Source organism: Hyaena hyaena, unplaced genomic scaffold (genome assembly GCF_003009895.1).
Source record: "Hyaena hyaena isolate Hyena2069 unplaced genomic scaffold, ASM300989v1 scaffold_103, whole genome shotgun sequence".
Classification (NCBI taxonomy): domain Eukaryota; kingdom Metazoa; phylum Chordata; class Mammalia; order Carnivora; family Hyaenidae; genus Hyaena; species Hyaena hyaena.
This window is the reverse complement of record NW_024080735.1, coordinates 2,065,921-2,078,755: the sequence shown is the minus strand read 5'-3', so window position 1 is coordinate 2,078,755 and position 12,835 is coordinate 2,065,921. Positions and strand designations below refer to the sequence as shown.

Here is a 12,835-nt window from a genome sequence, read left to right as displayed (position 1 = left end):
CACGCACCCCTGCTCTTCTGCAGATCTGCCACTTCCAGCATGCCCTTGGCAGGAGCCCATCCAAGCAGCACCACAAGCCAGCAGTGTACGAGCAGCCCAGCCAGGGGCCACAACACTCCACAGTGAGTCCTGCCCCGGGGAGAGGGGAAGATAATGTACACACCAGTCTGACTGTGGCCCCAGCGGTGGGCCGGGGGCCGACATGGGGTCTGACTGCAGCCCCGCCCCCCAGTACAAGTTTCTGCAACAACACAGAGACAGTGCCCTGCAGTTGGGAGCTTGTCTCATCTCTGGCAAACTCCTGGTCTGGGCTGCTGCCGCCCCAGGCCGGCCCACTAACAGCACTGGGATGGGACCCTTCCCACAGCAGGCAGAGGACCATTGCAGACGACTGGATGGAAGGTGAACACAGCTCGGCCGCAACAGTCAGACACCCTGTAGCAACAATACACAGGGGACACCCCTGAAGCACCAGGTTCTGGTGAACAGGGGACGCTGCACCACGGGCACTACAGGACCTCTTCTTAAGGTCATTACTTTCAAGAGCAGGAGATGTAGCTGACTTTCCTCACACAAACAGACCCAGAGAGTTAGACAACATGAAGAGACAAAGGAATATGTCCTGAGTGAAGGAACAGGGCAAAAATCACAGCAAGAGAACTAAATGAAATGGAAATGAGTAATGTGCCTGATAGAGAATTTAAAGTAATGGTCATAAATATACTCACTGGTTTTGAGAATGGAGTGGAGGACCTCAGTGAGTCCCTCAACATAGAGACAGAGAACATATAAAAGAACCAATCAGTGACAAAGAACACAATAACTAATATTAAAAATACACGAGATGGAATAAGTAGTGGAGCAGAGGCGCAGAAGAACGGATCAGTGACCTGGAGGACAGAGTAATGGAGAGAAACCAAGCTGAGTAGTTGAGAGAAAGAAAAAATGAGAACAGGTTAGGGCAACTCAGTGACACCATCAAGCATAATAACATTCGCATTATTGGGGTCCTAGAAGAAGAAGAGAGAAAAGGGGATGGAAAATTTATTTGAAAAAAATGACAGCTGAAAACTTCCTGAATCTGGGGAAGGAAAAAGAAGTTGAGATCCAGGAGGCACAGGGAGTCCCTAACAAAACCCAAGGAGGTCCACACCAAGACACATAGGAATGTAAATGTCAAGAGGCATGGATCAAGAGAGAGTTTTAAAAGCAGCAAGAGAAAAGAAAGCAGTTGCATACAAGGGGGATATCCCATAAGGCTATCACTCCATTTTCAGCAGAAACTCTGCAGGTCAGAAGGGAGGAGCGTGATGTGATCAAAGTGCTGAAATGAAAAACCTGCAGCCAAGAACACTCCATCCAGCAAGGCTGTCCTTCAGAACAGAAGAGGACATAAGGAGCTCCCCAGACAAACGAGTTTTAAAGGAATTTATGAGCACTAAACCAGCCCTACAGGAAATGATAAAGGAGACTCCGAGTGGAAAGGAAAGACCATAAGCAGAAGTAGGAAAAGCAGGAATCACAAAGGCAGTAAAAATAAGTATACATGCAAAAATCTGTCGAGGGATTCACAAAAGAAAAGTATGACCCCAGACACCCAAACCATGGGGAAGAGTCAAAATTGGTGCCTTTGCAATGGGTCAAACTTAAGCAACCGTCAACTTAGTATAGACTCCTGTATACCTAAGGTATTCTATACAAACCAAATGGCAACTGCAAATCAAAACCCAGTAACATATGCAAAAATAAAGAGAAAGGAATCCAAATGTGTCACTAAAGAAAGCCGCAGACATCTCAAAAGAAGGGAACAGAGAAGAACTACAAAAACAACCATAAAACGAGTGACAAAATGGCAATAAGTACATACCTATCAATAATTACTCTGAGTAAATGGACTTAATGCTCCAATCAAAAGACACAGGGTGACAGCATGGATAAAAAAGCAAGAGCCATCTCTATGCCGCCTAGAAGAGACTCGCTGCATTCCCAAAGACACCTGAAAGTTAAGGGATGGAAAAGCATTTATCATGCAAATAGAGTGAAAAGGAAGCCAGGGTAACAATTCTTGTCAAATGAAATAGACTTTAAAACAAAGTCTGTAACAAGAGACAAAGGACACTTTATAATAATAAAGGGGACAATCCTACAAGAAGATCTAACAATTGTAAATATTTATGCACCCAACCTAGAAGCACCCAAATACATAAAGCAGCTAATTATAAACACAAGGGATGCAATTGATCTGGATACAGTAACAGTGGGGACTGTAGCATCCTACTTACATCAGCAGACAGATCATCCAAACAGAAAATCAGCAAGGAAACAGTGGCTTTGAAGGACACACTGGAGCAGATGATCTAACAGGTATATTGAGAACATTCCATCAAAAATCAGCAGGACGCACATGCTTTTCAAGTACTCATGGAACATTCTCCAGACTAGATCACATATTCAGCCACAAAACAAGTCTCAACAAATTCAAAGATTGAAGTCCTACCATGCATCTTTTCTGACCACAACTCTATGAAACAAAGTCAACAAGAAAAAAAATCTGGAAAGAACACAAATACGTGGAGGTTAAATACACACTACTAAACAATAAATGGATGAAGCAAGAAATCAAAGAGGAAATAAACACATGGAGACAAGTGGAAATGAAAATATAAGGGTCCCAAGTCTTTGGGATGTAGGAGAAGCTATTTTAAGAGGGAAGTGTAGAGCAACACAGGGCTACCACAAGCAGCAAGAAAAATCTCAAACAGTGTAACCTTACACCTAGTGGAGCTAGGAAAAGAATAAATAAAACCAAAAAGCAGAAGAGGGAAGGAAATTAGAGGAAAAATAAATGAAACAGAAATTTAAAACATAGAACAGATCAATGAAACCAGGAACTGGATTTTTGAAAAGATCAACAATATTGATAAGACTATCCCAGACTCCTCAGAAAAAGAAAAAAGAAAAAAGAAAGAGAGAGACTTAAATAAATAATCAAATCATAAATGAAAGAGGAAAAATAACAACTGACAGCACAGGATAACAAAAGATTATAGGAGAACAGGATGTAAATGCTCTGCCAACAAGTTGGGCAACCTAGAAGAAATGGGTACATTCCTAGAAACATATACGCTACCAAACCTGAATCAGAAAGAAATGGAAGATTTGAACAGATCAATTACTAGCAATTAAACGGAATCAGTCATCAAAAAACTTCCAACAAACAAAAGTCCAGGACTAGAAAGCTTCATAGGCAAATTCTACCAAACATTTACATTTAAAATTTTTTTAATGTTTATTAATTTTAAAAAAATTTTTTTTATTTATTTCTAGGAGAGAGAGAGAGAGAGAGAGAGACAGCGTGAGCAGGGGAGGGTCAGAGAGAGAGGGAGACGCAGACTCTGAAACAGGCTCCAGGCTCTGAGCTGGCAGTCAGCACAGAGCCCGACGCGGGGCTCGAACCCACGAACCGCGAGATCATGACCTAAGCTAAAGTCAGACGCTTAACCGACTAAGCCACCCAGGTGCCCCAATGTTTATTCATTTTTGAGAGAGAGAGCGAGAGCGAGCGAGTGAGCATGAGTGGGGAGGGGCAGAGAGAGAGGGAGACACAGAATCTGGGCAGGCTCCAGGCTGTCAGCACAGAGCCTGATGCGGGGCTCAAACTCACAGCCTGTGAGATTCTGACCTGAGCCAAAGTCGGTCATTTAACTGACTGAGCCACCAGGCACCCCCATTTAAAATTTTTAAATATTTATTTATTTTTGAAAGAGAGACAGAGCACGAATGGGGGAGGGGCAGGGAGAGGGAGACACAGAATCCGAAGCAGGCTCCAGGCTCCGAGCTGTCAACACAGAGCCAGATGTGAGGCTCAAAGTCATGCACTATGAGATCATGACCTGAGCCGATGCCAGATCTTTAACCCACTGAGCCACCCAGGAGCCCCTAATTCTACCAAACATTTAAAGAAGAGTTAATATCTGTTCTTCTCAAACTATTCCAAAATATAGAAGAGGAAAGAAAGCTTCCAAATTCATTCTGTGAAGCCAGTATCACCCTGATACCAAAAACCAGAAAAATACACCCTAAAAATTAAAAAAGAACTCAGGTCAATATCCATGAGGAACATGGATGCAAAGTCCTGACCAAAAATAATGAAATTCAAGCAAACTGAATTCACCAATACATTAAAATATTATCCACCATGATCAAGTGGGATTTATTCCTGGGATGGAGCAGTGATTTAATATTTACAAATCAGTCAACATGATACATCACATCAATAAGAGAAGGGATAGAAACTATACGATCCTTTCAGTAGATGTGGAAAAAGCATTTGACAAAGTACAACATCCGTTCATGACAAAAACACTCAACAAAGTAGGGTTAGAGGGAAAGTATCTCAACGTAATAAAGGCCATATATGAAGAACCCACAGCAAACATCATCTCTTTAATGGGGAAAACAGTTTTCCCCCTAAGATCAGGAACAAGACAAGTATGTCCACTCTCACCACTTTTATTCAACATAGCACTGGAAGTCCTAGTGACAGCAATCAGACAAGAATTAAAGGCATCTAAATTGGCAAAGAAGAAGTAAAAATTTACTATTTTTGGTGACATGACGCTGTATATAGAAAACTCGAAAGATTCCGCCAAAAAATTCTACAACGAATACATGAATTCAGTAAAGTCACAGGATACAAAATCGACATACAGGAATCCACTGCATTTTTATACACTAATGATGAAGCAACAGAAAGAGAAATTAAGAAAACAGTCCCATTTACAATTGCACAAAAATAAGACAATGCCTAGGAATAAACTTAACCAAACAGGTGAAAGATCTATATTCTGCAAACTGTAGAACACTGATGAAAAAAATTAAAGATGACACAAACAAACAGAAAGATGTTCCATGCTCCTGGATTGGGAGAATAAATATTGTTAAGATGTCCATCCTGCCAAAAGCAATCCACATACTTAATGCCATCCCATGAAAATACCGACAGCATTTCTCACAGGACTAGAACAAAGAATCCCGAAAATGTGTATGGAAGCACAACAGACTCCAAAGAGCCAAAGAGATCTTGAATAAGAAGACAAGAAGTGTAAGTATTACAATCCCAGACTTCAAGACCTACAACGAAGCTGTAGTAATCAAAATAGGGTGGTGCTACAGTCAAGCAGACACCCAGATCAATGGAACAGAAGAGAGAGCCTAGAAGTGAAACCACAATGACATGGTCAATTAGTCTTCAACAAAAGAAAAAGACAGTTTCTTCAACAAACAGTGCTGGGAAAGCCAGACAGCTACAGGCAGAAGAATAAAACTGAACCACTTTCTTACACCATGCACAAAAATAACACTCAAAATGGATTAAAGACCCAAATGTGAGGCCTAAAACCTAAATCCTTGAAGAGAGAAGAGGCAGTTATGTCTCTGACATCAGCTGTAGCAACATTTTTCTAGACATGTCTCTTGAGGCCAGGGAAACAGAAGCAAAAATAAACTATTTGGGACCACATCAAAATAAAAAAAGCTTCTGCACAGCAAAGGAAACAGTCAACAAAACTAAAAGACAACTTACTGAATGCACAAAGATACTCACAAATGACAGATCTGATAAAAGGTTAGTACTCAAAATATATAAATAACTCGTACAACTCAACACCAAAAAATAATCCAATTAAAAAAATGGGCAGAAGTAATGAACAGACATTTCTATAACGAAGACATCCAGGTGGCTAATAGACCCATGAAGAGATGCTCAACGTCACTGATCATCAGGAAAATGCAAATCAAAACGCAGTGATATATTACCTCCTACCTATCAGGATGGCTCAACTCAGCAGCATAAGAAACAATAAGCATTGACAAGGATGTGGAGAGAAAGGAGCCCTCATGCACTGTGGGTGGGAATGCAGATTGGTGCAGCCGCTGTGAAAACAGTGTGGAGGCTCCCTCAAAACATTAAAAGTAGAATTACCCTATGATCAGTAATTCCAGTACTGGGTATTTACCCAAAGAAAACAAAAACATTAATTCAAAAAGCTACATGCCCCTTCCGTGTTTACTGCAGCATTATCTACAACGGCCGAGGACGGGGGCGCCCATGTTCACTGAGAGACAGATGGATGAAGACGTGGCGTGTATATACGCAATGGAATAGAAGTCCACCATAGAAGAGAATGAAACCTTGCCATTTGCTACAACATGGATGGATCTGGAGGGTTTATGATAAGCGAAAGAGGTCAGGCAGAGAAAGGCAAATACCAGACGGTTTCACTCAAATGTGGAATTTAAGAAACAAAACAAAAAAAGAGGCAAATCAAACACCAGACTCTTAACTAAAGAAAACACACTGCTGGTCACCAGAGGGGAGGTGGGTGGGGGGAGGGGTGAAATAATTGATGGGGACTCAGGGACGCACTTGTGACGATGAATACGGGGTCAGGAATACAAGTGTTCAATCACCGCCCTGTGCGCCCGAAGCTAATCTAACACTGTGGGTCAGTTATATGCAATAAAAATTTAAAAAGACATGAATTTGATAAAAAAATCAAAATAGTACAATAAGATACAACGACATATAAAATGTAAAATTAAAGCCTCTTTCCCACCCACAAGACCCCCACATTTCCCTCATATAAGGCCACCACTGGGAAGGGTTGTTTGTACATTTTCTTCTAAGACTTTCCGTTGGGAGTTCTTGAATTTAACGCATACGTGTGTTTTTATAAGCACATATATGCATACATAAGTATATAGGTTTTTATAATCTCTAAAAAGGACATTATTTTCTGAAACTTAAAAACACTTAAGATCTTAAATTGATCTAAGCAGAATTGCCAAATTGCCCTCAAAGAGGCTTTATTAATATAGGCTCACAGCAAAGGTACGTCAGCATCTCTCAGTACGTAACATTTCATCGGGTGCCACGGTAAACTTCCCCCCGCGTGCCCCGGGACGCTTAAGGCGCTCGGCAGCTCACAGGGAGGCGTGACGTCCTACCTGCCACAGCATAGGCACTCTCGAGTTAAGGAAAGACTCATATATTTCCTCTAATTCTTGGGTGAGGAGGGTTTTTCCTTTTAGCGCAAGTTGAAGGCCTTTCAAAGATTCATGCACAACAAATAAGAACGTATCAAATCGCTCAATTTCTCGGCTCAGAAAGGTTAGCAAGGCACAGTGGATAAGGGGATCATAGCCTGGATGGGAAAAGACAGAAAATTAGCTTATTCTTCAGATGAAAGGAGGCTTCATGTGGAGAAACAGAGGCTTTGGAAATGGAAAGAACGTCATGTGTGGAGACCAGGGAGTGCAACACAGTTCCTGCCAAAAATCAGGACCTATTTCAGGCTCCGTGGCCACCCTGTCTGCGCCACGACTGGGGGCTCTGCTTCTGTGGCGTGAACACAGATGCAGACATACAAAAATGAAGATGCGTGGCCGCTTGCCAATAAAGTTTTATTTGTGCAGCTCTCAAATTTGTCTCCCATATGATTTCTATGTGTCCTAAAATAGTCTTCTTCTCTCGGTTTTTCCCAACCAATAAAGAATGCGAGAACTGGGGCGCCTGGGTGGCTCAGTTGGTTAACTGAGGCTCAGGTCATGATCTCATGGTTTGTGGGTTCGAGCCCCATGTCGGGCTCTGTGCTGACAGCTCAGAGCCTGGAGCCTGTCTTCAGATTCTGTGTCTCCCTCTCTCTCTGATCCTCCCCTGCTCATGCTGTCTTTCTCTCTCTCTCTCTCTCTCTCTCTCAGAAATAAATAAAACATAAAAAAAAAAATGTGAGAGCCATTTTAGCTCTCAGGCTGTCCAGGAGTGAAGAGCAGCCGGGCCTGGCCACAGCCCAGTGCACCGACCACGGTCCCGACTCAACTGCAGCACTGATGTCACCGACCACTGCTTAGCCCAGGGCTCCCAATGAACTTTCTTTAAAGGTTTAAGGCACTGAGGCGCCTGCGGGGCTCAACTGGTTGAGCATCTCACTGGCTCAGGTCATGATCTCGCGGTGTGTGGGGCCAGGCCCCGACGTCGGGCTCTGTGCCGTCAGCTCAGAGCCCACTTCGGATCCTCTGTCCCTCCCTCTCTGCCCCTCCCCTGCTTGGGCTCTCCCAAAAATAAGTAAATGTTTACAAAAATTAAAATAATAAAGGTGTTAATGTTGAGAATTTAACTGGGCCGTTTGCCACCGCCCCACACATTGGCCCCAGGCTGGGCGGCTCTGCCTCCTCTGGGCCTGGACCTGCCCCCTTTCCGGGTCCTCAGGCTGGGGGCCGCCTGGGAGGGACCCATGTTCCAAGCTGCTCGGCAGGCAGGCAGGGCAGGGACGCCCGAGCTGCTCTGGAGCCTCAGGTGGGGCATCTCCTTCCTGCTTTGCTACAAGCTATTGCTTCACTTTTAGTCTCAGGGCCGCGACCTCCCCTCCAGCCTCTGCCCCCACAAAACCAGAAGGGGAAACAAAGCTACGGCGTCCTCTCCTTCTCTGCTCCCCGTCTCTCCGTCTCTCCGCTTGGAGAGAGGAGGGGGTGGGAGAGACTGCACTTCCCATCCCACTCGGCCTGGCCGCGTCGGCAGGGCCTTGTGGGACCAGAGTCCTTCCCGAGGACGCGCACGCCCCGTGCCTACCTTGGACGCTCTTACAAAGAGACTCCCAAATGGGGCTGGACATGAGGCACCTCAAGGTGCTGGGAGGCGCCACACATTTCTCCTTCTCCACGGACACCGGCAGCCGCTTCAGCAGGTCGGAGAGGATTTCCATCACCAGTTCGTCGTTACTCTGCTCGTGACTACAAGACATCGAGCGGTGCGGATCTGTGTGACCCAGGACAGCCCGCCACTCAGGCCTGAGGCCAAACAGAGCTTCACAACCGCGGGACTACAGTACGCACGTGACGGAGTCCATGGCATTTTCAGATGAGAAAATGGCCGAGGAGGCCGACACGGGGCTCGACCTATGAACTGTGAGATCATGACCTGAGCCAAAATCAAGAGTTGGAATAAAACTGGCCCCTTGCCCTGCTTCCAGAGGAATTGTTATTTTATTTATAATTTTAAATTTTAATTTATTTTTTATTTTAGTAGGCTCATAAGCAGCGTGGAGCCCAGTGTGGGACTTGAACTTGATGACCCTGTGATCAAGAGTCAGAAGCTTGACCGACTGAGTCACCCAGGCACCCCCTGCACTTCAGACATTTACAAGAAAATATGTAGTTGTAAAGTTTTCTTAAGATTTCCATGTCAACGATTTGCCCTCTGAACATCTGCGTGATGTGCCGACACTGAAATGAAGATGCAGGAGGCGACCTGACAGCATGTACTTGTTACAAAGAGTACTTTGCGTGTCAAGTTCCTTGGAGGATGTGCTGAGTGGGTGGTGTGGACACAGGTCTGGACGAGGCTGGGACACTGAACGAAGCTGTAAAACACTAAAGCTGGAGGAAACTGGGGCTCCCAATGTGTTACCGGGTGAGAAGGAAACGGGGCACACCCTCTGAGCTGCTGTCACTCTGACTGCTGGTACGGACTGGTCTCTCACAGCAGAGTGTCGTGCCAACAGCCTGGAAGCCACACCATGCTCACCACTCACACCTACTAGTAGGTTTCCCTACTTTGTTTTCACACCTAGGTTGTGACTTTAAAGCAACTTTAGGGGCGCCTGGGGGCTCAGTAGGTTAAGTGTCCACCTTTGCCTCAGGTCATGATCTTACAGTTCATGGGTTCAAGCCCCACACTGGGCTCTGTGCTGACAGCTCAGAGCCTGGAGCTGCTTTGGATTCTGTGTCTTTCTCCCTCTCTGCCCTTCCCCTGCTCGCACTGTGTCTCTCCCTCTCTCTCTGCTCTTCCCCTGCTTGTATTTACTCTCTCTCACTCTCTCAAAAATAATAAACATTGAAAAATAAAAAATAAATAAAGCAAGGTTACTCAGTGGAATTCATCCAAAGTAGCTTCTGATGATTCAAAAGACTTCAAAAATCACACGTCTTCTAAGGGCAAATACTTGCTACCCCTGAGGATGTGAGGGCGTTAAATCAAACGGGACGGATCTTTTAGATCCAGTCACGCAGAGAAGTTTCTAGTATGTTTTGAGCTCAGGCAGCATAACCTCAGCCTTCCAGAATGACCAGAGGGGCACAATAAACATACTCGACATTGTCAAGTCACCCGGGCACCAGCTCGTCACTCACTGTTTGCTGGAGGTACAGCGTCAGGACTCAGAGGCGAGGATGCGCAGGGAACTGAACCTGATATTTGGGGGACGGACTGGGAGACTCCCAGTTAGCTACTCCTCTTTCTCTGTGTTCACCTCTCCTGCCACATGGCAAGTAGGACACTGTCACTCAGTCAGGGGTGGGGGAGGGGGCGCGGGCGGAGGGCTCAGTTACACCTATTTCGTGTCAGTTAATGGCCTGGGAAGAGAGCACCAGAGAGTGGGCCAAAGCCAGAGTGAGAATCTAGTCAGAGACCGTTTAATATGAGTTTCGTGGTCCAAAGAGACAGAAAGGGGCTCCTGGGGGCTCAGTCAGCTGAGCGTCCGACTCTTGGTTTTGGCTCAGGTTATGGTCTCACAGTTTCGTGGGTTCGAGACCTGCGTTGGGCTCTGTGCTGACTACTTGAGATTCTCTCTCTCTCTCTCTCTCTCTCTCTCTCCCCCTCCCCTTCTCGTTCTGTTTCTGTCTCTCTCAGGAAAAAAAAACCAAACCCAACAACAAAGAGACAAGACCGAAGAGTACAGGATTCCAGTGGGTTCAGAGGTTTTAGAACTAAGTGGAAAAAAATATACGCGTCTATTAAGAGCCTGTTAGAAGGTGAAGGTCAGTTCTGTATCCTCCAGACCAAGAGGACCATTTACAGAGTTTAGAGTTTTACTCCAGGTAAATTACTAATGGGGGCGGGGGGCCCTGGGGATGGAAGATCCCGGCTGCACACAGCCATTCTCCACAAAGCCCGGAAGGAGGGGGGTGAGGCTGTGTGGGCACCTGTGTCCGGGGCGGCTGCGAAGGAGCCCGGGGAACGGTGTCTCAGAACAGCAGGAACTCACTTTGCTGGAGAGGCATTCGAGCCCTGAGCTCCTGCCGTGTCACCGTGGCCTTGACAGACATGACCTTGTTTTCTAGGTACAGGCTGAGGAGGCCTGAGAATTTGGGTTACATCTGTTACAGCTTTTTAATGTTCATTTATTTTTGAGAGAGGGAGACAGAGTGCGAGCAGGGGCGGGGCAGAGAGAGAGAGAGGGGGACACAGAATCAGAAGCAGGCTCCAGGCTCTGAGCTGTCAGCACAAAGCCCAACACGGGGCTCGAACTCACAAACCTGAGATTGTGACCTGAGCGGAAATCAAGAGTCCAATGCTTGGGGCGCCTGGGTGGCTTAGTCGGTTAAGCATCCGACTTTCACTTAGGTCATGATCTCACGGTTCGTGGGTTTGAGCCCCGCGTCGGGCTCTGTGCTGACTGCCAGCTCGGAGCCTGGAGCCTGTTTCAGTCTGTGACTCCCTCTCTCTCTGACCCTCCCCTGCTCACGCTGTCTCTCTCTCTCTCTCTCTCCTAGAAATAAATAAAACATTAAAAAAAAAAAAGAGTCCGATGCTTAACTGACTGAGCCCCCCAGGAGCCCCCACTACATCTTAGACTTATTTGTCTATAAGTTCTGCATTGTAGCTCTTCAAATTCTTAAATATTCATCTAATGCTTACTTATTTAATACGAGTATTTAATAGTTTCCGACTGACGAGTGTTGTAGTGAGCTCTCACCGGATCACGAGATGGGCGGCGGCCCCGGGTTGCAGGGCAAGGAGACTGTCCACGAGGCGTTGGCCCTCAGCCTCCCTGCTGCTCCGTACAGCCTCCGGGTGCAGCCCCAGCAGCTCTGGCGTGTCGTCGTCGGGCAAGGACTGGACGAGGCGGACGTAATCCCTCAAGCTCGCGGACTTTGGCACCGGCTGCCGTATCTGAACATTTAACCATTTGTTAGTTTTTGTCCAGAGCGGTACCTACGTTCAGTGACCCGTGAAGATACTTCTTCCCGTGAAACTTATGCAGGAGCCTCCTCTTACTTCCGGGTGGCATATTCTAGACACTTTTGTCAAAAGCTACAGAATATGCCTGTGTTTGTAAACTGCAGCTCCGCAGCACGCACAGGAATGTTCTTCTTGGGAAAAGAGAGAGAAAAAGAGAACCCACTCTGGAGGTGAGCAGCCTCTGACTGCCTGTGGCCTCGGCGAAGCGTACTCACAGGTAATGGGTGCCGTCAGGCCTGAACAGACCACCTTCCTTTGGTGAAACTATAGAAGGAACGTGACAGTGATAATCAGTCTGACCACTTGGAGGGAGGGGCAAAATGGGTGAAGATGGTCAAAAAGTATAAAATTGCAGTTAGGAAATACACAATACATTTTTTTAAATGGAAAAGCGACTTAGTGGCGTGGGAGAGCCCTTCTGGCTGTCCACCAGCTTTTCCTTCCCGCCGTTAGCCGTGACTCAGTCCTCCTCTGTGGGGCCGACCCTCAGAGCCACAGCCAATGGGGAGGAAACGGGCCTCCTAAAACCTGTCCAGTGATAATGACAGACAGGACTATCCTGGTTAAAAAGACGCCCACTGCGTCTTGGACGTGATCCCTGTGACCCGTGGGACCCGAGTCTCCTCTCCCTGAATGGACGCTGACCGTTTGGCCTGCTTCTCGCACAAGCAAGGGGACAGTCTCACTCCCAGGCCTTCTCTGGCCTTGAGAGTACATCTGGGCAGATGAAATGTCAGTTGAGAGAGTAACGGCTAATAAAAGCCGTGAAAAGTGAACACGAAAATGTTTAAATGCAGACTTTAGATAACACACCCC

The 12,835-nt window shown here is 46.2% G+C and overlaps 1 protein-coding gene across 1 annotated transcript in view; it reads right to left on the bottom strand.

Annotated features, from left to right (window-relative positions):
• The window catches only part of DNAH14 (dynein axonemal heavy chain 14), a 293,617-nt gene that overhangs the window by 15,385 nt on the left and 265,397 nt on the right, over positions 1–12,835 (bottom strand). Inside the window, exons 79-81 of the mRNA XM_039235797.1 lie at positions 11,754–11,950; positions 8,630–8,790; positions 7,009–7,205 (exon numbers count right to left, since the gene is read on the bottom strand). Coding sequence (XP_039091728.1) covers positions 7,009–7,205; positions 8,630–8,790; positions 11,754–11,950 — 555 coding nt within the window. The remainder of the gene's footprint in view (positions 1–7,008; positions 7,206–8,629; positions 8,791–11,753; positions 11,951–12,835) is intronic.